The 25,318-nt window shown below is 39.1% G+C and overlaps 1 protein-coding gene across 2 annotated transcripts in view; it reads right to left on the minus strand.

Moving 5' to 3' along the window:
- Positions 1 to 25,318, minus strand: part of brinp1 (bone morphogenetic protein/retinoic acid inducible neural-specific 1) — a 135,905-nt gene that overhangs the window by 11,822 nt on the left and 98,765 nt on the right. For both annotated transcript variants that reach the window (XM_018662484.1, XM_018662483.2), the window contains 3 exons: positions 20,500 to 20,605; positions 6,065 to 6,301; positions 1,860 to 2,082 (listed from right to left, as the gene is read on the minus strand). In XM_018662484.1, coding sequence (XP_018518000.1) covers positions 1,860 to 2,082; positions 6,065 to 6,301; positions 20,500 to 20,605 — 566 coding nt within the window. The remainder of the gene's footprint in view (positions 1 to 1,859; positions 2,083 to 6,064; positions 6,302 to 20,499; positions 20,606 to 25,318) is intronic.

A 25,318-nucleotide genomic window follows, 5' to 3' on the forward strand; every position in this document is an offset into this window, starting at 1 on the left:
TTAAAACAAGTAAGATAGTACAGACCCATAGAAGCCACTGTGTTTCCCATTTGTGGATCTGACACAGAGTAGCGTGGTGTTAAAAACTGTTGTATGTTGCCAAGGTGAACCATGATCTAAGTGACCACTGGGGCTTCAACATGCATAGCTCAAAGGATTTTGAGTCAATGGACACGATTCTCGCAGTGGCTCTCCAAGTGGGAGTATGCACAGAGTAGCAGGTGGACGACAACGTCATCCTTCCCATTGTGGGCCTGATGTATGAAGTGGAGGGGATCCAAATGGTCTCTCACGAGGGATCTGGCCTGCTGTCATTTAGAACCCTGGTGTGCCCATTCTTGGCCACTGGGGCCAGGCAAGATGTTTTTCACATCATCATCAGCACACTCTGCAGTCTCACTGACAGGTTGAAGATGTGCTGGAAGGCCTCCCTGAGGTGGTTGGCACACATCTTGAAAACACTTGGGCTGATGCTTTATGGGCCTTCAGCTTTGCTTCAATTCCCTCATCCTTTGATCAGCTGTTATAGGCTGCCCAGAGGAGAGGTGAGGGTTGGAGTCCCGGTTGGTAGTATTTGAGGGGGCATTTTTCTTGAATCAGGGACAAGGGAAGAGGCAGGTAGACAGTAATGCAGTGATAGCATAACTGACTGATGACATGCATTGGGCAAAATCACAAATGAGTAATAAAACACAACCTTTTAACACTGTAACTGTTAGAATACAGTTAATTATTGAGTAAATTATCATTACTTTTCGTTACTAATGAGAATAAGACATAATAGGGGGTTGATGAGACTTGGGAAGGTATGAAACAAAATGGTATTCTGTCCAACAATTCATACTCATATGAAAACACAACAGTATACACAGTGAAGTAGTAGGAAAACTAGTTTAGAACCCCAGTGCGAGCTATAGACCACTAATGCCCCACTCATACGTGTATGCAAAGTGTACTCACATGCACACAGAGGTGATAAAAACAAATAAGTCCTCCATCTGATGCAAAGCTGTCTCACACAAACAAGCAAATAAACATACTGCTCTTATTTCCAGTGCCATCAGGTGCCCTTGATGCGTACTCCATGGAAGAGGAAGCGCGTACTGTGGCTCTTTGATAACACTTCAGAACAAACCTTCGCCAACTCTCGCACACAAATGTGGGTGTGCTCCTTTTCTGTCAGAGACAGTTGACAACTGCTCATTTTCAGACCACTTATATGAATATTTTACAGATTCTGTTTCCATTTATATGGTGACATCCCCCTACATGGAGCAGTTTTAGGGGGTGTTTTATGTGGCAGCTGAGAACTTTGCATTTTTTGCATAGTGTTTTCTGATATTTTTCTGGAGCGGATGAGGAAATTCCTGGCATTTCAGGCAGCGCTGACACCATGGCACATTCGCAGCGAGGCTCTTAAGCTGCAACTGCAGTGGGTGGTGACAGATGTGTGCAATGACCTATCAAGAAAACTCCCACAGCTACATTTTCTTTTCAGACTGAAATGTGAAATACAAGAGTGAGCAAGAGTGCTTTGGGCATGTGCAAGCCTCAGCACTAAGTTGACTTGATGGACAGAAACAACAGAACCATAAGTTGAAATATATAATGGATGACATCCTTACTGTGCATGCTTCAAGAGGTAACAATCAATATAAAGCCCCAACATCATTTCAGAGAAGAAATTTCGCTGAAAGACATCACTCCACTGTGGGATGCATTTTCACATCTGCCTCTCAAGCACTTGGGGAAGCAAAAAATCCAAAAATATCAACGCAAAAACAGAACCTTTGGTTTATATTTCTGAGGAAATCCACATCTAATTTCCCTCAAGATGTAGAGGTCGTATTTCTACCCACCTCTCCCTAGGCATCTGGTGGTTGGGGTTGTGGTGACAACGGATGCTGAGGCCAAAGAGCTTGCGGGCGGTACGCTGGATCTTGAGCCGCTGGATCTCCAGGGAGCTCTGGAGGAGCCTGTAGCGGGCTTGCAGGTCCCAGTCGCTGCCCCACAGGAGATGCACACTGCTGATGGGCAGGAAGTGAGTGGAGGGCAGCCTCTTCAGGAAGGACTTGAACTCATCTGGGTAACAGAAAGAGAGACGGGGAGTGAGAGAGAGCAGGATGCAAAGGAGAGAGATGAAGGATGGGGAGAGAATGTGGTGGTGTGATAAGAAAAATATAATAATAACATCAGTTTTTAAGCAGGAGTTGGCCAGAGAAGTAAGTTACACTGACTTTTGAATACATTTAACTGAGATAGGGAAATAAAAAATGATATAACATACATAAACATCTTATGTGTGTACCTATGGATGCGTTTTAAAGTGAGTAAAACATTAAATAGTGCTGACTCATTTATTTGTTCAACAATAATCTACATAAGCATCTTGGGTAGAATTACAAACAAGCAACAAGCAGCAAAATGTTTGCAGAACTCTGGATACCGGTGAGTGACAAAACTTTTGAATCTGTTGTATTTCTCAGAAGACTTGGTCTGTTTGTAAGCTGTCATCTAAAATTACTGCTTACTATAATAGAAAGCAATGCAATTATTCTAAACCATTTTTAATTTGGTACTGTGACTAACAATACCTTAGTTAAGGGATTTCAATTGAGCAGAATGAACCTTCATTTACTGATATATGCGGAAACAATTGAGTACTTTTTGTATTGTAACTTTCATGTATTATTACTCTGTTATCCAGCTGGCTACTTTTTAAATCTGATTAATAACTAAATAAACTGTTACTGTGAAATTAAGTGAAATTGTTGCAAACATTATTGCAAAGGAAGCATTTCACAAGCTTTAATGTTTTAAAATCATTTAGAAGTGATTCCACATCCCATACATTTTCAAAGAAACTAGAGAAGAATTTCTATATTTTCAACTGTGGATATGGTCAGCAAGTATCCAGAATTCTCAACCATCCTCGTCAAAGGTTGCTGTAATAATACATTGTTGAATGTCCCTGGTTTAGTTTTCTGGGTTGCCTCTGTTGTGAGGATTTTTTTTTTTTTTGATGAGAAATAAGACCCTCTGTGCAGTAAACATCCTCTAAGTCTGTGCTCCCACACACGTATTGAAGAGCAGTAAATTTGTTCTCAGCAGTGGCGATGATTGTCCTTGTGTTCCTCTCACTGCCTCTGATAATTCTTGCTTGTCTCCTCCCCAGACAACCCATGTGCCCAGCTCCCTGACCCTTGTTTTCAGCACTGGCTTCAATTTTTTTTTTTTTTTTAGCAACAATGGGCATGAAACTATGACTGAAATTCCAATGGCAAATACACAAGGACAAGAAATCTTTTATTTGATGTGCTAATTAAGTAGGTCATGACTCTGAGTAGCTCATTATTATTGAAGGTAAATTCAAGCACATCATTAGAAATAATATAATAAACAATTCAATGCCTATCTCCTTAGTCAGCTCAAAAGTAGCCTGATAGAAACATAACTGTCTCTACCCTGGGTCCAAATTTAGTCTGTATCCTGTCATAATTTAGGTGATGCAAAGCTATATATTTAAAACTAATGCACCTAATGTATGAAATCCCCAGGCCTAAAAAATATTTGTTATGGAGCAAAAGATAACAAATATTCTTGGAGAGAATGCAAAGCTTCTTCACACCCAGATACCCATATTCAATACATGCAAAGACCTGTACAGTATTCCAGTACCCTCCTACAGACCTCTCCAAGACAGTTTAACAGCATTAACCACAGAGCTGAGAGCTCTTATTCAGCCGCAGCCGCGAAATGTCAGAATTTCCTCCACTCTCCTTCAAGGCATGTCAGAGCTCCCTTCCCCCTTTTCTTCAAAGAAGCCAGATTCCTTCTCCTCCCCTGTTTTGAACTTGCCATATTCCTCCACCCAGTTTTCAGAGATGTCAGGTACCGCCCTCACCCTTTTCCTCGAAAAGCTGGGTGCCTTCAGCACCCGATATTCAGAATTATCTTTTTCTTTCACTAAAAAAAGAAAAGAAAAATCCATTATCAAGTCACTCCCCCATGCTAGGTGCATGGTTAGCATCAAAGCCATCAAAGATCCGTTCCTTGACATAAATTCCAAAGAGTCCACATAGTCTCCTTCAGTGACTCTTATCACACGTCACCAAGCACACCATATCTAAAGATTACAGCTCTCACAGTGTAAGTCCACTTTACTCCTTATGCTATTACATCCCAATTTGTTGGCAGCTCTCAGACATATAATCACCAATGTTTCATCACACTGAATTTTCCAGGTTTTCTAAATACAAGGCTAATGCACCTGTAACTGTACTAAACAAAATGTCACATATAGAGAAATGCATGCAGCATCAATAGAATCAGAGAGTATGGAACTAGCTGGGACTCTTGTAGTAGCTAGAAAATTTTCCATTCAAAGGATCACTGAATTCCAAATGATCTGTGGGAGCAAAAGATGGTAATATCAGTCATAATAAATCAAACCACCTCTTCCGTCCTTTTAAAAGGTAACTGACTGGGCTAAAAATTTCTCCCAAGAGGAGACAGGAGTCTAGAGGAGTGTAGAGGGGGTATTGTAATTACCATGAACAGAAAGAAAGTGACTTGACAAGATGTCATTTTCTTAGTATTCTACTCTAATAATAGTGGTTACTTGGCCAATCAGAACTGGTGTCTGATGTGTTTTTCCCCTCCTTGAATGAGGGATTCAACTTTGGTGTAATCATAGTGAGTCAGTGGAATACTAAGTGGGCTGAGGTGAGAAAACAAAAAATGCGACCCCTGATAAAAATGTCACTCTGCAGACACGCACGACATAAGCATAAAAGCTGTTTATGTCAGTTTGGATAGTCTACAGCACATCACTATGTAGTGATTACATAAGTGTTAAATTAATTATCATTGGACATTATCTCTGTTTTTAAGTGTTCCTGTGGTCACATACAGTGATGGATACAAAAAGATATTATACTTCTGAGTCTGCTAACAAGTATAGAAATCAAGGAAACTGTGCTGCCCTTTCTTTAAACCAAAGGCAAAGTATTAAAAGTTTAGTTAATCGTCCCACACAGGTTGTTTGAGTCTGAGAAACTTATCGATTGCTTTATTTTTTCTTTTGGCGAGTGTGTAAATTGCATTTTGGTCTGCAGGCCAGCTATATATTTCTATAAATCCCTTTTTTGGCCTCCTTAAGCGTACTTCATTATCAAGCACCTCTTCACAGATGTTCTGCACTCAGCGACCTCCATGACTCACATTAACTTTCTTCTGCAGGACATAAATATATTTATCTGTTGCTGGCAGGTTTTATTGGGACACTTGTATATCGTATCAATAATAGATAGATCCCGGTGACTTGCCATGTAACAGCTGGGCACAGTTGTGCTCTTTTCTTCCCTGTGTCCAATATTCTACCATCTCCTGTTGTTATTGCATTTGCATTCAATAAAAATGAAGAATATTACTTGCCATGACATTCAAGCATTTGACATATGAAAGTGGTCTTATTTGCTGTCATTCATTCCTTATGCACGACAGATACCCATATCTAAATAACAAAATAGCTTATTTGTCAGCCATTCCAAAGACGGCCCACATGAGTGTACTCTGATCTATTTCCTGTAAAACACTCACAATGATGGTTGAAGGAAATCAGTATTTACCATTGGTCTGAGACAGGAGGCAAACCCCCTTGTCTTTGGTGTTAGAATAACTAAGTTGCATTGTCTGCACATCAGTTCACCTTGACCTTCACACCTTGACTTTTCACAGCACAAGAAAGCTTTAGTTTCTATTAATTATGTAGATTTGGCAGTGAGCAAGAAAGGTCTAGGTCTAAGCTGCCAAATTATGAAACATGTTTTTTAAGGATCTTCAAGCACTTGTGAGAGAAAACTTGTGAGACTATGAGATCACCTCAACTGCCTGAGCTCTGCATGTGTGCCCTTAAGTAAAATGCACTTAAGAATTTGAACAAAAAAGGACCAAAAAAAAACCAAAAACCCTATACGTCTTAATTTTGAATGCAATATTGCTCCTCACATTGTGTTTACATGACTGTCACGGTAAATAAAAACCAGAGGGATTTCCATCTTACCAGAATTTTCAAAGTCTTTATAAGAGGCAGCCCAGGACTCAGACATCCCCAACAGGGTGTTCTCCATGATCTGGATGTCGGTGATGGGACAGTTGCACTGGGGATACTCCTCGGCGCACTGACAGATGCACTGGTTGTTACGGCACACGTACTCTCCCTCTCCGTTGCACATAATGTAGCTCAGGGCTGACTGGACGAATTTTTCCTGCAGATATTCGGGGAAAATGACCTGAAGACCTGAAACAGAGACAATCAGGAGGTTTTAGTGAAATGTAATGCATTTTCTAGGACATGATATGAAGTACAGTTGAAGAGAAAATGCCTTCCAGTCCCAGTTCAATTGTCTTTGTGTTGGAAATCAATAAAGCAACTGGACATGAAAGAGATTTTTTACAAAAGCTCAAAACAAGATCTGATTGAAACTTACCTGAAAAATGAACACCAAAACATACTGAGTGAAGTGAATCATTTGTCCATCATGTTGTAATTAAACATACTGTATAACTGTGTTTCCAGTAAGAACACAAAACAAACGGCATCTCTTCACAGATATAACAAACACATATGTGAGAAAAAGTTACCACAGTAGGAAATATGGCTGTGAAATGGCTGACTGCTCTTCCAAGATTGCTTTGTGTTATAAGTGCTCATTTATTTTTCTAAAAGATGTGCTTCAAAGCTCGCCTGTGTTCAACTTGAGCTGTCTGTTGTGTGGCGGGTCACTCATGATGTGACAACCTATAACAGTGATTGATGCCAGCTCTGCTGCTGCTGTGTTGGTTTATTTAGCACAGCATTTGTTTCCCCTTTTGAGCATTTTCTTGTGTGCGTGCATGAGCTTTACTGCACTGCCATCTGTATTTGCTTGTGGTTTGCATACTCAACTTTAGAGCTAATTATACACTAATGGCAATAGTTGGATTTGTAATCTAGAGGGCAATTTGAGGCTGGAGCTGAAAGTACCTCTTCACTCTCACCACTGACAAGGTATTTATAATTTTTCGACTCTGAGCCAATCCATATCTCACCCTGGGGATCTCATAGGATTGAAGCTTGGAGAACTAACAGTAAAGGCTTTCTCTTCAGTCCACGCCCGGGAAAATAAATCCCTCGCTCTACAAGCCACTGGATTGGAAAAGAACTAAATAGATTTTTTCCTTGTTGTATGAAACAGCATCTTGGCGAGGCAATATTTTCTTAATAGGTTTACTTGGGCACAAACAGCGCTTCAGCAGAAAATGTGCAACCAGGAAACAGAACATAACATGTTATTGAATGATGAATGATTGCATTACTTTTTTCCATTCAGGTATTATTTCCACCCAAAGGTGAAAATGGGAATCCATTTATGCAAATTCAACATAATGCTGCTGAAATGAAGGGGAAAGTAAACATATAATTGCATACTGCACACATGAATCATGTTCAGGCATGGAGTCAAATGGGATCTTTTATTATGAGTGTGGCAATTAATGGTTACCCACAACATAAGCTAAACTGATAACCGCGAATAATTTAAAAGCAAATGAAGGTTTTAATATAGTAAGTGCCAAGATTTGGCTCTGAAGCCGAAAGACATCTTCAGCATCCATTGACATGGTGACAGCCTTTGAAGACATATTCTGCGATTAATCCAGCAGTGTTTGTCAATATTATTCATTATATATAATAGTTGAGGTCAGAACTGTGTATAAACATGGATGCAAATTAAAATTATTGTAAAAAAATGTTTCTTCAGTTCACATATGAGCAATATGTAACACTTTGAACTGTGCAAAAGCTCCCCTTCTCTTTATACTAAACAACCTTTCCTTGTAATGTCTACCTTCATTTGAACATCAGTCGGTTCCCTTCTCCTCTACGCCTCATCAGAACCACTGCCCATCGGTGGATGAAGAGAACAGAAGGAGGGAGGGACGGAGGGCGTAAAAAGGGGATGGATGGATCATGTCTGACCACAAAAGAGTTTGGTTGCACAGGGCTTTTTCTCCATCAGGCCTGTCTGCGGCCCCTGGATCCAATATTCATTTAGCTTGATGTATTCCTGGGCTTGAAACTTTAATGTGATTTGTGGGAGAATCCAGATGGCAAGTTCACGGATCAACGCTGCTCACTGACAGTGCTGGTGCCAGCGGCCGGGTGCACAATAACACCGAGTGCCTCAGCCCTCCCTCTTTCCCTCTTCTTTCTAACCATACCTCATACCTCCCAACCCTGCCATCAACATACACACTTTTTTTTTTTTTTTTTGAAATCAATGTGTTGCTACTGGGAGATTGCAGAAGGAACCATTTGGGATGCTGACATTCAGGTCAGTACTATCGTTCTTGCGATCTCTTGTTTCGACTCCACAGTGTTTCTGTCCCTTCTCTTTCCATGCCTCTCTGTACCTCTTGTTCTGCCTCTGTTCTCCGTACACATCTCGTCTGTCTTACTTCATTACACTCACTCCTACTCCTGCCACACTCCTGCGCATGCCCCTTGACTCGTCCCCCATCATCCTTTGGCTCTCATTCACTCCATCAATCACTCGCCTCATTCCTGTTTCTTCACCTCTTCTGCTCTCCTCTACATTCTCCCACCGAGCACGTACTCAACTATTGGAAATTTGATGTCTTGTCCACCCACTCCAGTGTAGAAATGATGTCATGCAATAAAAGTAAATCCATCAACATTTGTTAGTGCAGTGGGGAATGAGTAAGAGAATTGGAGCCCTCAGGCCGAAAATGAAATGAGAAACTAATCAGAGTAAAAACATTTATCTTTGTGACTTTCCCAGCTTTGCTGTGTTAGTGCAGTAACATGCGAAAACACTGAGAATGATTGGACCATAAAGCTACTGTTTATATGGCTCTGAGGCAGGTATTTGTTGAGGAAAACACTAGATATTGTAGGAGGGAGTTACACTTACCATCATTAAAGAGCTGCTGATGAAATGAAAGGTGCATATTGGAATTCCCGTGCAGCCATTTGATAACCTCCAACTTCATGCTCTGTCAGTGCACATAATTCCCTGCAACCCCTATGCCTGGCTTGCTCTAAATAAATAGCACCTCAAAATGGCAGTTAATCTCATTGCATACATCAGAGGCTGATATATTTTCTTCACGTACGTTGGAGGATATAGGCCCTCAAACATTCCATGAATGCTAAAAACAGGGACTCTGCAACTGTGACTTTGCCTTTTCATTATGTGGCTTTCTAGAGTGCTCTATTTTTACATGGTGATAGATGGGGAGTGTAGGCCGCAACTGAGGCTTGTAACTGCCTTGGCAAGCAGTTGCCTGCTTATTGCAATGCCACGCTCCGCCTCATAAGTTACAGTTTCATTAAAGATTAATTGACCATTGTGTGGCCACAATTTCGCAAAATAATCATTACTTAATCCACCGGTGCAATAAAGTGCATTACTTCAATGGGGGCATTAAATTACCATTGGAGGTTATCGTTGAAGCCATGATACAAAACCAAAGACCTCTTAACTGGAAGACTGCCTGTTTCTCCTCAGTCCAGGGCTGCCCAGTCTGCCCTGCTGATCCCTAGACACTTAATACAGCTGGGGCATATAGTTTTAAGATTTGCTGTGTTGGCCCATTTCACATGAGCGCTCCTCTTCCACAACTGTGAAGTAAAGGTGCAGATAAAGTAGCTATTTATCCACTTTTCATTTTTTTGCATAAATCGTTTTAGGTCCCTGACAGTGTGCATGTCTGTGTGCGTGTTGGGCCTGACAGAGAGTAACATGTTCCACTGGAGCTATTCTCAGCTCTCAGAATATGTTAGCATTTTTTAAAGTTATGAATGAGGTGTACTTAGCATTCAAATGGATAATGTGTTGCTGTGTCTGGGCTGAGTAGATTATCGCAGATTATCATAAGTGTTCTAAGCACTCTAGAAGGCAGCATCTTTTGTTGTCAAACAGGCCTCAAGAATTTGTATTACAATCATATTTAGGAATGGGTGTATGGGACAATTGTTTAGAACTATTTAATCAATATTGTCACATTAAATATCCTGTCATGCCCTTAGTGCAGCACAAAGAATGTTTGGATTTTTTTTCCTTCCTTTATGGTACATGAATATCTAGGCATGCATATATTTGAAAAAGCAAAACAACAAGGGAAATGTAAAATCCCATTTCATAACATATTAACATACAAGCCCCTGCATATGCATATGTGATACACCCCACTCTATCTGTGTGCAAAAGAAAGACCTGCAGAACACAATGTGTTCCACAAAATATCCCCATATAGTGTAAGCTTTGAAGAAACCCACTTATTCATATTGTTAACACAAAAAGCAGGCAAGGATGCAGGTGCAGTAATCATGGTAAAAGCATAAATTACATCTAAGAATGGTCTTGGCATTCAGAGCTTGCTGCTCCTTCCCCCTGAAAAAAGGGAATTGCTGAAATTGCATGTTCAAGCAATTGCTGGATTGAGGAGGGCAGGCAGTCTGGAGAGGTAGATGAGCTCTCCATGGTGCTGAGTTATTGCCAGTTGTCCTGCACACTGGACAAAGATACACAAGTTGAGTCAGAGTGAAACTAAGTTAGTGATTACTTTTTTCTCCTTTCCCCGTATATGACGAATACAATTTTGTATTTTATCTTTGCAATGATGCCTTCAAATTGTTAATCTATGCAAGTTGAATGTAGTAATTTTGTTTTCAAGTTGCAAAATACTCTCAAACACAGTCCATATTAGCTGCATTACAAAATATGGCTTCAGCATGTAATTAGAGATGTGGTTGCTGTTGGCTGCTCGTGCGCTTCGGTTTAACTGTTCAAGCTGTTCTGTCATGTGCTGCCATGTGTCCCTGCACAGCGGTAGCAGTAGGGCCGCGGCTGGTGAGATATTGTACCAGTGTTAGACATTCACGTGCATGCACGCACACAGAAATGCGATGCGCCCGTGCACACGCACACGCACACACCCTTTGCAAGGCCCTTGTAGAAATCACATGTTTTACAAGAACCCTGGAGAGGGGGAGGAGAGACGTATGACAAGCTCTGACATTTCCATTTCAGCTACAAAAGACACAACTGCCCTCAAAGTGTCAAGATGTGCTATACACGTTGCAGATCAAAAGCCAAGATTTATCACAGAAATTACATCAAACATTCCTAAATGCAGAAATAGTGTTAATCTGTTAGTATTGGAAAGGACATATTTGCTTTACACTTTCTTAAAAACAAACAATCTGCTGATTCATACACAAAGTGTTGTACAGTAAGCCAAAATTACAAAAGCTAGAGCTGTGGGTTGCCTACTTAGTAATTCAAATATTCAAATGTTTAAGAGGTTTATGTTGTGATACGTCCATCATCAATCATCATACTGGCACCATAAACACATGGTTTTAACCGCCTCTCAAAATATAAATACATTATAATGCATATGTATTACAGATTTTGAGTCTGTTGTAAATGAGGTATTTAGTGGTAATTACACATTTTTTAATACTGGCCTTCACTTTACTATTATTTGTAATAATGGGTTTTTAATTATGATATAACTCATTTATGCATACATAAATCAACAATTTACGCAATATGTGTGGTGCCCATTCGAATCGTGCTTGTTATCTGATTAATAGTTCAGCATATTATTCAATCACCTAATCAACATCATCTCATTTCCACGTCACTGTTGTGTTATGATGCTGACAAACAGAACGTTTTACATTACGTTGCTATAACAGCAGCGGCGCCAAATTATTTGCTCCGTCTGTTCTAATCCTGCTATATCATGCTTAAATGGGGATAAAAAGCCATCTTTAAGACCAGGTGTTGTCGTAATTGATGATGTTGCTTACGTGGATGTTTCACCCCAGCCCTAACTGTTGCTCTTTTTTTCTTTTCTTTTTTTTTCATCTCTCAAAAAACTTCACAGTCAACACTGGACTTCCTTGAGTTCTCAACAATACACACGTGAAGTTAGATGATAATTAGTCGATCACATAGAATCAGAGAATAGAAGGACATTTCTTCATTCATTAGTAGGATACGTTAGAGTGTTAAAGTGTTAAAATCAGTTCATGCTACTGAGCTTTCAGTACTACAAGGGCCCTTCTAAATACAAAGGAAGAATAAAATAAAGAAACCCCCAATCAACTGATGAAACAGTCTGTCAGAGAAAGAAAAAAGACTGAGTGGAAAACCATGGCAGTTGCAGAAATGGCAGCCTGCAGCTGGCAAGAGTGAGAGAGGTGGGGGGGAGATTTATGGTCATGCTAGCCCAAATGGAAACTCACTCTTGATTGACCGCTTCCAATTGAAAGCTGACCTCCAGGTCAACATGGAAAAATTTCATCAGGTACTGGGGTTTCAGCATGTTAGAGAGAAGTGGAAAAAATTTGCGCTGCCATCCATCTTGAAAATGATCAGGCGTTATCAGTTCTCTGAGCAAAAAAGGACGCATGTTTTCATAAAGGACTCGGTCTGACACATGAGCCTGTCTGAGAGGTGGTTCAATACATCAGACCACTACTGTGACAATCCACAGGATATAGTATAGTATATAAGTTAGGCTACCCCATGATTTCTAAGTATCATCAAATAGATCTATTGGTTTTGTAGGGTGTCCAGGTTTATATAAAGAAAAACATTTGAAAGGCCAGACTGTGTTTTGTATGTGTGTGAATAGAGAAAGATGCAAAGCAAGAGAGAGAGCTGGGCTGGGGAGAAACATAATAAAAAATGCCTCTGTGTGTTTATTGTTGCTCGTCCAACATTTGCTCTCCATGTTTTTGCATGAAGGATTTTTCTTCCATAAACGGCTCTCTGGTAACCAAGGACACTGTGTTTACTGATATACTTTAGTCTTCAAATCAATTTTTCAACAAGTCCGTCATCGAAAAACAACTTAATTGATCTGTATGTTTGTTTGTCTTCCCCATGTAATGTTTGCAGCTTTTTCACTTGAAAAGAGGGACAAGCATCGAGCGACAGAGCAATGAGTATCTAATTCATCACTCTCCGCACGACTTGCCTACAGGGCCAGTTTAATTTATTTTCACTTCACCACTTTGAAAACTGTTGGCTCAGGCTATTCTAACATATTCATAAATCTTCCAAGATAGGCTCATGGCTCTTCCAAGATAGGCTCTTGAGGAAACTGGAGAAAGAGAAAAGGGAGAAAGCATGTGGTGGGGGATTGAAAGAAGCAAATTAGTTTGCTTTTGTTTTGGTGCTAATTTATGACAGCCATATTGGAGGTGATTGGGTCCCTTGCAAGGTAATGGCTTGTGGAGGTTCCAGGGCCTTTCATCTTTCTTTGGCCAATACATGCGGCCAATTTGCTATTTTCAATATACAAATTACACAAACAATATTCCAATCTTCTGGCTAATATATCAAAAGCCCCTACTGTTTGCTATTTAAAAAATACCACCAATTCAAATCATGATAAATACTAACAGATGGCAGGAAATTAGGGTATGAAAAGAATATAAAAAATCAAAATACTTTCTCCCTACAACCTGAGACATACTGTATAATAAGAGTTAAGTAAACAATGGAAATCCTGACAGTTTATCTACCACATGCTAATTCTCACCCCTTTATAAACTATTTTTACTCTAGGGTCCCAAAGGAAGCTGAAAGTGAGAATCCAGCCAAAACCAATATCATTGGGTTTCTAAGCTTTAGCCTGGAGAGAGGAAAAACAAATAAAGAACAAATTAATGTAGGAGAACAAAAGTTTATTCTAAAGTGTAAATCCCAATTGTAGTAAAGCTAAATAGTCTGGATCTTTCATTTAGACTGAACCTGAGAGAATAAACAAACCAGAGTTCTTAAAAAATTCCTATGTTCCAATGATTCACTGGATCCACTGAAAATGTAAGAGCGGCTTCACATTTATGGCTTTTGCTACAGATGCAGGGTTTGTCTTTGGTCCAGCTGATAATATGAGACACAAAATAGGTCAATTATATCATGTTCAGAGTCATCAGTGTGTTCAAGGTTATACTATAATTTATGTTGGGTGACAGGGTCAGGATCAATGAGTTCCTCTTGCATGTCCACAAATAGTCTTTGTAATGGCACATTCTGATGGCTACTGGTTGGCTGCCAGTAAAATGGTGCCTATAGCACGCGCTCAGATGCCAAACATGCAGGAATGTTTAAAAACTGAGACCTCCACAGACATATTAAGTTGAAGCAAGGGAAAGTTTCATGTTTAATAGATCAAAGCTTTTGCTAAGTCATGCATGAAATCTGATGTGAAAAAATCGTTCCAGTGCCATCTTTAATTCTGATGATTGTTGAGGGGTGGGGAACAGTGGAGGGAAAAAAAGAGGGAGAAAGCACAAGGTGTTGGTTAATTTGCCAAACATTTTACAAAGCAAAACTATGGGAGAGAAGAGGACTGAGTTTGGGCTTTGATAGGTAGCCTCCTTGATGTCAGATTCCACTACAGCATTCTAATCTAAATCTAAGTGAAAGCAGAGGGGAATATCCAGGGAGTGTCATATCCGCATTGTGTTATCTGTAGCTCACAGCCCCACCAGCTCACAAAGAGCAGACCACAGGGGTGAGAAGGAGAGGAGAAAAAAAAATCCCTTTTGAAAATTGTTATTTTGGAAAGAAGTGTCTCCAGGTGAAATTTGACCACAACTAAATTCACTAGCTTGCTTATTTTTCTTTTAATTTCACACCAGAACACTGTCTCAGACCATTCTAAAGCTAATCTGACCAAACCAAAAGCAATGAAAATGTTTGGTTACAGGCTTGTAGTCAATTTCTTGTATATATTATACATATACCAAAGTTTTGCAGTTACATGTCTCATGCCTGAAGGTAGATAAAGTGCTGAGGTTTGGAGTGAAAAAAAATAAAAAATAAAAGTGAAAAAGAAAAGACATGATTAAAAGTTTAATTAGAAGAGTGAAATAGAGTGGGTTTTCTATTACTGCGTCCTTGTTGTAACTCACATGCTGCTGCATACTAATATGATCCCCTTATTAAATTCATACATAAGTAAAATAGCTGGTCTAGATTAAGGCTTTTACAAGTTTATTCATTTCCAAAAGATGGAAAGGGTGCAGTGGCATTATACATATACATCATTTTTTGTTCAATATAGTTTACGATAATCAGAAACTACATGTTGGATATGGATCATATTTGGAGCATACACTTTACATCTTTTTTACATCATACTTTGCATGTGAAAAAATAATTTTGATTGAGGGCAAACACAGTTAAGAACAGAAAAGAAGAAGAAAACTGTTAGAAAATGTTAGAAAAATGAAGGAACAAGGCAGAAAACCAAATGGGCTGAGTAAGGAATAGATAAAGCAAGGGAGTGAAAAAGTTTTCAAAAGAACAATTATAGAAACGCAAAACTGAGATAGAGAAATAATTGTGACAATCCTGACAAAAAAAGTTCTTTATACAGCTCACCAGAAATGGTTCCAGAGGTGTGGGATATCACACACACACACACACACACACACACATAAACATGCACACTCACTATTCTGACTTACCACCTGGTTGACACAAATAGAAGAGGAAATGTACATAAAACTGTACCTGATTCTGCAATTGTACCTCCTAAAAGTTGAATTCAAAATTTATTCGCAATCTTTTCACTGGTGGTGATTTAGACAGCCTGTCTCAAAAAAAAAAGCACTTTCCCACACAATCTCAGTGAGGCAAATACATGTATACAGAGGAGGCTACATGGAACTGCCATAAAAACCTGAATAATGGAAGTAGAATAAACTTTCTGTGTATGTTATCACTCAGTCAGATAACACTGCATATACTTTATTTGGTTATTCTCATTCAGCCAGTGTTGGTAAGCCCATTGTGTTGCATTTACACTGGCTAATCTCTCTATTTTTTGTTAGCCAGTGACTATTTTATTTAGGATTAACTAAAGTTTTTCAGTGTGAGAGCACACTGAAGAGGCCTCGAGCTAAAAGCTAAAACCTTTTTGCTGCTTTATTTTCCTGTGCTGATAAATGAGGAAAAATGAATTTGGGGACTTCAGACACATTTTGTGAATGCAGACCTCCTTTTCTATATTATGTCAAAACTGGTTTGTTTAAACACACCAGAGCAAGGAGGACAGAGATGCACTTTTGTAGCCTTGATGTAATCTTGTTATTTCAAATTCCATGAATCAACATTTTTTTCTACTAAGAATCAAAACCAAAAAACTCAAATCATCTGGGTGACACACTGTCACAGTCCTGCAAAAATCATCTCCAAAACATCAACTTTTCATGAGCTAAAACAAAAAATGGCCCTGGTTTCACACAATAAATCTTTCAACAAACTCAGTGGGGTTTTAAGATTATTCATCTTACAGACTATGAGAATTTCCACAAATCATAAAGGAATTTTTAACCCTGAATCTTCACTTTACCAATTGTGGAGACACGTGCTTTTTACAGGAAAGTGCAAATATGCAGTGTGTAGCATAGGTGATGCAAATGTGTGTGAGCTCACAGGGAAATCAAAGTTAACACAGAGACAGAGTTCAGAGAAGGTCATTCATTAAAGACAGTCCTCCAACTACCATATGCCTACATTGTAGGAAAAAGCAGTTAATCCAGTAAGTACATGTATAGAAACAGTCTAAAATGAGTCTTTGCTCTTTCTTCATTTATCCTTGAATACTATATGTGCTGCTGCAACATTTTTTGAATTAATTTGCTTACTTATTGCTCAGCTTCAATTAATATGCCCAGTTGTTTTTCATTCTACATTGAGATTTTTACTTACTTAGTTGATCTCTAGAATGTGGACATTGGAAACCTTTCTTGGCTATGAATAAAAAATTGCATATATGTGCAGAGGAATGAAAAAATAAAGAGATGGCACTCTGTAATTGCTGTAAAAGCTTAAATTCTATTTCAACTAAAAGGCTGCAAAGTGTGCATATTCTACATTAAATAGTGTTGCCAGTTATCCTGATCTTCCACACTAGTCAGATGAAACTCCTCCCCACAGTTTAAATGCCAGAACCTTGCATTTTAGCTAATTGTCTGGTAAAAGGTCAATAGGCGTTTGAATGAGACACATGGTGGGTGTTCATTAGATGTGCTGAGAGCTGCTAGTGCTTATTAGAGCAGCCCTGTGCCCAGCCAGTGTCTTCTTCCTCAAGGGATGGTTTGTGAAGTCCATTTGTGGTGTGTCGTCAAAGAAGGCAGTGCTGTTGAAGCTGTCATTTTTTTGGTCAGTGACTGTGAAGTCCAGTCAGGGGACACAGTAAATCTGTCAGGGAATGTCACCGTGCTTTGTGAGAATAAAAGGTGATTTAGCCGCTTTGGGAACCACTATAAGGTTCACAAGTTGTTCCAAATGGCTCAACCATTAAATTGCAATTGTCTACATATGCAATTTAACTAAGTGCATTTGGATAAAGGAAAAACATGCTGCTGATATGGTGCGTTATGCCTTTCTACTGTGAAGTGTACGTATTTTTCTAATCAAGCAGTTGTCACCTTCATTTATCTAAATGCATTTCTGTTCCAAACACTTCTGCTGTGTTTCCGTTTAAACATCAGTTTAAACGGAAACACAGCAGAATAGAGGAAGCATTTGCAGCTTGGGACTCTTTGGTTCCAGGAATTTAATAGCAGCACACCTGTGGTGTCTTTGTGTCTTTGCAGAATACCTATGGCACACTTGAAAGTGCTGTGGGATCAGGAGAATCCATTATCATACATACATTATCACTGGGTTTGTTAGAGGTTGGCAAAGGGCTGGCATCAGTAATGGCCAATCACATCAGCTCTTCTCATCCCTTTAAAAACACTGTTTTCCCCCACCATGAGGAACCTGAAGCCTGGTAATGTAGTAACTTAGCCATCTCCACTAGCTACTTACATGAATTCACACATGCTGGTGAGTATGGTGAAAAGAAAAGTTCTATTTGGCTATTTCACCAAATATTTCTTTGGACAGTTGTGTGCATCTTTTACTATTTTCTTGGTTAAATAAACTTCCACAATCTACCTGCCCCTCCCAATACCTAGAGTGCCATCAACAACTTTGACTGTGACTTCATATAGACTGATGCTCAGTAAAATTGTAGTGAGGAGGAGGCATCAGTTTGGGGTAGCTCCATAGCTCCAAATTCAATGTCCTCCAACCACTACTAATATTATTGCTGCAGCTAAAGCTGAAATTCTGTCGTTCTGCTGCTGATATGTAGTACCTTGTAACCACCAAAGACCTCATTAACAACCAACTCCTATTCTAGATATTCTAGAAACTAGCCTGAACAACAGGAAAGTATATGTCTAAACTCTAGCGACCACTTAGCACCCACCTAGTACTGCTCTACCAGCCAACCGTACACTGCTCATAAGATTTCAAAGCAACCAGACTCAAAATTACTTCAGGAAATGTATCAATTCATAGTCATAGAAAAACCAATTTCTTTTGTTGAAAATAATTAATTGCTTTACTACTTTTAGAAAATAATTTGCACACATTTGCCCTCTGATGTTTCATGACTCAGTGCTTTCAACTGCACGTCACGGAGTACTGATAAACATATCAAAGTAAAGACCGTCTCTGTGTGTTATCTGCTTGCATTTGTTAACACTGAGGGAAAAAATGACCTATGGACATAGCCTCACGTGTCTTAATGTAAGTACATAGCTTCAAAAAGACAACCTTAATGCTAGATGGCTATATAATGCACTACTCAGCTTCAGAAAAGAAAGACTGCACTATTCAGAAGCTGACCGGATTACCTGGGAACAATAGAAAAAAAAAAAATCCAAAGCATTCATCCCACCAACGTGGGATTCAAAGCAAACCAGAGCCTGCAACCCAAGTGAATGAAACATTTTACCTATGCCAATTTTATACACACAGGAGGGCGATTTCTTTATAAATGTATGTGGCTGGTTTGATCTGAGAGGAATACATGGTGCGCTAAGAGATAAAAGAATTCTAATTGTTACGCTCGCACTTGCGTTCATGACAGAATGAAAACTGTAGGGTGAATATTAAATGATTGGATCTCATTATAAATATATTTGAGCAGCCCGGACCTTAAAAGCTCTCCATTGACTACCTACCTCTTCACGGGCTGTGTGAAGTGCCATCACTTTGAAGAGCACTATGACTGCTGAAGAAGTTACACCATCAGCTGTCTTTCTAATTAAAGGCAGAAACGATAATTGCTCTTAAAAGAATGCATTTTCAGGAGAACTCTCAGCACCTCGCCCACACACAAAACACATAAACACATTCACACACACACCACTGTAATTTGGACTATAATACAAAACTTTAAGCCTGAAACCAATCAGAAAAGCTTTTCCTTTCTTTTGGGGTTATTATCAAGCCGAAGGAAAGAATCTCTGCCAGGCCTGTCATCTATCAATTGGGTGACAAAACCGTCTTCAAAGCACAATGCTAATACATTTGGAGCATGACAATAAAGCTTTCCCCAAAACCTATAGAGTCCCTTTGAGTAAGTGGCAGTGGCAGACTTAAAAGTGATTCTTTGACAAACCACTTAGTTCTCTGATTTTAGAAGACGAGTAATGATCCCTTCAGTGAGGAAAGGAAAGAGGGTGGTCAGGAATGGATTGAAAATATGCCTTGATGATTCTGAAACCGGTTTTAATAACCTGCATAAACTGGAATAAATCAAAGTACTGATCACTCTCTTCTAACACTTGACCACAGTTGCGCAGTCTTTCATTGTTCTTTTTCCCCCTGGGTGACTGTCACTGCAAGCAATTCCTTCTCTTAGGCTAATTATTACTTGTGTCAATGTTCAAGACAGAACTATTTCCGCTTTATAACAACATAACCACTAATGGGTTAAAGGTACCATTTGAATCCTATGATGTATGATTTGTTATTGAAATGCTAGTAGACTCTGGAGGAAACATAATAAAGGTGACTCATTTATGCACTGAATACATTGTTGGTGTACATCCTGATAAACTACAAATAAAACTGATTTTGACCTCAATATTTATAAGTATAATGAAACCTTTCTTCGCTGTTTCTAATTGTCTTTTATATACATTGCACTTGCGAAGAGTTGAGAGTGAAGAGTTCTAGTTCCTGCTTTCATCTCTGAATAGTTTGCAGAGTTCATGCAACTGGTTTGAATTTGGGCATGCCTTTGAACAAAGCTTTAAGAGAGACTTAAGAACACAATCACATTAGAACACAAGCAGACATCTATAACCGCAGGGAATCCCTAGAGGGGATTGGGAAGCAGATCCATCCCAGTCCCAGCCCCAATTAAAAAATGCATTGACATTCAATTTCAGACAGCACAAAACCACTTCCCTAGTCCACCTATTAGCATTTCATGTATGACTAAATATCCCCTTTAATTTTAGAGGCCAAAATAAGAGTTTGACCCTGCTGCCTCGTCATGTCGAACATTGCGGGGCAGCATATGGAAAATATTGATAGGCTGGGGTTTGTTTACCTTGCAGATGAAGCTTGCTCTCGGGGCTCTGCAGAAGGATTGAGCTAACTGAGTCCAGATTGTCATAGCTGCTGCATCCCAGTGGCCCCGTCCGTGTCTCTGTCACCTGCAAGGGAATTAGAACTCAAATGAAAAATACATTTGAGAAGCAAGCAAATGCGCTCATGGCATGTATGTAAATGTGTATGTGATGGTGGAAATCTCTGCATTACGTGCACGTAGAAGTAAACACTTGTATATTTGTGTGTCAGTCTTCAGAATAGGTGGTATTTTTCTCCATAGACTTCTTCACACAAGACGATATAAAAAGGTCACACAACCAACTGGCCATTAACATATGTTTATTACTGCTGTCAGTTGATAATGTAACAGTTATTAGGCAACTATCACATTTTGAATGACTTAGATTTTATATATATATATATATTTAACACCCTGTGGCCCACGGACATTCTGCTGTGACAGAATGTCTTGAGGACAGGTTCTCACACAGAGAACACGGTCAATTTTTTTTTCCCACCAGCTATAATGAGAGGACTAATTGATTCAATATTCAAAAGAAAGCTTAATTGCATTTTAAGCAACACCTTTACACAATATGCCTTTAAAGTAGCAGCTGGTGACATGACCAACTTGTTTCAAGAATTAATTTATTTTTTCCCTTTCTTTTAGAGTCACTTTTAAAAGGTTTTTTGAAGGAAAAATATGAATGCCTATTTTTCGTTAACCATGTCCCTGTCCTGTTCCAAACAAAAGCACTGAAATCGCGACCACTTCTGCTGCCCATCCCAAACCACTGTCAAAAGAAATAATGACGCTGTTGCTTTAAAATATTCAGCAAATCCACAGTTGAGACCTTGAAGAGGTTGCACAAGAAAAAAAAGAAGTAAAATATCTCTTTTCTGTTGCTTTTGCTCATTAAGTTCTTTCCAGTTGTTCCTATTAGTCCTTTTATAAGGTTCCAAGAGGCCAAATGAGGTAGTACACTAAAGGAGAGAAACAATGCGTCTCATCAAAAACTTTAGGTGTTTTTTTCTTGTAGATCTTCCTGTTGTGTTGAGCACACAAAAAAAAAAACTTATGCTAAGTAGCAGATCTACGATTTGAACATGTCAGAAACTACTGTGCCAACAGTGAGCTCAGCCTGTATGAGCTGCAGAATGGCAGATACCATAACTCATTAGTGTTTTTTTTTTTTTTTTTTCTTTTTTGGCCACTGGAGTTTATGTACTGGAGTTTGGCCACTGGGGGGCAGCAAAAACAGGCTGTGAACACAACACTGAGCTTTTAGCTGATATGGTGAATTTGTTGGCAAATGGTCCCTCATTGACACGATAGGTTTCATTTGGAGTTGTGTTTCTGGCCACCTTCTGAATGTCAGTGTATGTAATGGTCTCGGTCTCCCCAAATGCTTGAGCAAAATATCTGGCTCTTACCCTGCTAAATCCTCCATTATGTTCATCAGCTAGTTGCTAACTTTGAAAAACAAAACAATGAGCCCAAAGATGCTGTAAAGTAGATGCTGGGATGGATGGATGGGTCAACAAAACGTAAAATGTAAACACGAGAGACCACTGTTCCTGCTTCAAACTGACTGTCATTGTGGTTTCTTTTAACCATAACCCTGATTAATCTATGACCTCAGCCCCATGATAACTTTGACAAAGTAGTTATTTTATTTCCCTGAACCTAACCAAGTCTTTTCTAAAGCATTGTCACAACATAATAGGTTTGATTATTTATTTATATTTTATTGTATTTGAAATTACCTTTATGTTTATAAGATAAGAGGGCTTGGATACATTTGCTGGGTGTTCCAAGCTGATACGCAGTATTGGGAATGGGGCCAATTCAAATACAACTAATCAGTTTCCACTGTAGCATTGTGTAGCACTGTGCTCTGTGTGCACCAGCTGTTAAAAGCACCACTTTACATTATGTTAAAACACCAAATATTGACTTGCTTCTTGCACTTGAAATTAATCATATGTGTTTAAGACTGAACTGATGTCTCGAGGAAGTGGTCACACTGAACCTGACAAAACATCACACTGATGGATAAACAAAAAATACCAATTTGTCTGTAAGACGTCCACCACCTATGGTCTTAGTAATATGTGCATTCTACACTAGTGTGTGTGTGTGTGTGTGTGTGATTGACAGTGTGATACCATTTTTCCTGTCTTTAATGTTGATACTGCACCAGATGGTGGGCTGACAAGCAAGAAATTAGACAGATGTATATCTTACCCTTGGCATCAGGCTGTTGAGGGAAAAAAGGGAAAATGAGGGGAGACAGAAAGGGCCAGACTCTGTAGGAGAACTATACAATCTTAGTATTATACAGTGAATTTGCTCAAGAGTAAATCTAACTATAGTTATTTGTATCATGTTAGGACACATGGCAGTTGCATGACAGTGCTGTCAAATCATAGCTGTATATTTTTTTTAAATCACTCTCACTGTTCAGGAATGTTTGAATACACTGCAATTAATATAACTGGCACTTAATCCCAGGGTGGTAAATTGACAGTATCAGTATATGGTACTGTTGCATTGGAGTAGCATTGTTAACATGGATATGTTAAAAACAAATAAGTTTGATAAATTCAGTGACTCAGTATTGGATATTAAGGCTATAAAGTTACCAGTGGTGAGTGAAATTGCATTTTTAAGCAATTCTTTGTACACCGAACTATCCCTTTAATGAAACAGTGAAACTGAATTTGAATTAGGTAAAACCTGGAACTGTTACTTGACAACTATTTGATTGGGTTAAACTGTTATCAAAAGTGTTATCAATGATCATTTTTCATGGTCCACAGCTGGTCCACAGCTCCCGAGCATGTTCCCTTCTTTATTTTCTTCCAGCCAAGCAATGGTCTTTGAAATGCACTTCATGGCCTTGCATAAAGTGCATGTGCAGATTGATTACAGAGCTAGACTTGCCTATCACACTCTACCATCTTGATGGCTGCTGACAGTGCTCTTTTCCCTCCCTTTTTTGTTGTGCTTATCGCTGAATGAATTACTTCCTTCAAAAGGTTGTGTTGCATGATCCATGGTGACTGAGCAAAGTGAATATCTGTCCTCTGTCGCCTACGGACATCTTCCCAGGTGGCAAAGCAGGCAAATGCACAAGTTAGCTCAGGTACATCTACATTAGCAGCTACACACACATCACACACACTTTAATGGCTGTGCATACACATGAATGCAGCTTGCCACTGCCAGTTTACCATGTAGTAATTTTTCTCCAAGAATTCTTTTTTCCAAATTGGGCACAGACATACCCAGCTTTATGGATTAGAGAGTGACCCTTGTAATCTGAATGACCTTAGTAAAGCAGTATGCGGCACTTGTTAGGCTGTCTCTTTTCTTTCTCTACAGCCCACACCATAAGAGTGCTGTGCACCAGATTATGAAAATGGAGTATAACGTAATAAAAATACAAGGAGCAATCAAAGGACTGAAGTGGGCCGAAGGGGATTTAGAGGATTTGGATTATTAAGCAGAACACAACAGTGGAATCCCACCGGACCAAGACTGTATCACAGCCCACAGTCAGAAACCACGGTTCTGGAACATCCTCTCTAATTGTCATCTGTCATCAAGAAAATCATCTAACCAAGTAAATAAGAGATGATGCACATGAGATCTTAAGTTTCCTTTGTTTCTGTATTTTTCTTTTCTGCTCACGACCAAATGTACATGTACTATTCCCCAAGCCCCAAATGTTGGAAAACCAAGTTTCTTCCTCTCTGTGTAAACTTTTTTTGTATTTCAAAATACAAAAATTCATCCTCGTGACATACATACAGTGCAGCTACAGTACATCAGGGGTGTGTGGGCAAATGTGTGGGTATGTGTTGCACATGTGTTTGCCAAGACTTTCTTTTCATATTAAAATGAATCCTATGTGAGCATGTCTTTGTCAGTTATATGCATAATCAGGTGCTAAGTACGCCAGCCAAACTTTGTGACCTTGGGCATATTTTATACTTTTTGTTAAATGTTTAATGCACTCATTATAAATATCCTAAAATTAGAATAGAAATGTTTGTCACTTTATTTGGTTGGAAACGGCTTTGTTGACCCAATCTAATTATGCAGCTGACGCAAACAACATACTTTAAGTACCATATACTGTATTTATCTTATAACTGATGCCAGTGCTGTTCATGTGTTTTTAGCCTATCCACTTGTATGTTTGACCTCTCAAAGTACACCTGCCTCTAATAAAGCACCAATTAAAAATTGGTGCTATGATCCATATATAATTCCTTAAACATTCAACTGGTTGGTGTAGAAGGCAAAGGTCGGCTCATGACAGAGAAAATGTGATCTATTTTTCAATACAGTTAGATATCACCCATGGATGTGTTTCCACTGGTAGAGTTGTGCAGTAAAACCACTTTTCACCAAGTTCATTAAAATTATCACAGCATATGGAGCTCTCATTATTTCTACAATTCCTGTAACTTGTCATGGGAGCAGTGTGTTCTCATTTCTGTTTTTTTTTTTTTAAACCATACTGAGAGGAGTATATTCTCAGAGACCAAACTTCACATTATACTGTGTCCCCAAGTTGTGTTTCAACTTGAAAGACTCGGGGGGATAAAAAAAAAAGTGGTTTGAAGCTTTGTGAAGATAAGGAAAACAATGGATGAAGGCAATAAGATGGGTGAGTGGGACAGGGAAGAATACTGTAAGGTTGAACTGTCTTCATTACGTATCGCCTCTGCTGAGCCTTCCTAATCTGCCCATCACCTGCCATTCTCTTAATGACTTGCTATTTCTGGCTACACAGAAATGAAGA

This window comes from Lates calcarifer, linkage group LG9, assembly GCF_001640805.2.
Source record: "Lates calcarifer isolate ASB-BC8 linkage group LG9, TLL_Latcal_v3, whole genome shotgun sequence".
In the NCBI taxonomy this organism is placed as follows: domain Eukaryota; kingdom Metazoa; phylum Chordata; class Actinopteri; family Centropomidae; genus Lates; species Lates calcarifer.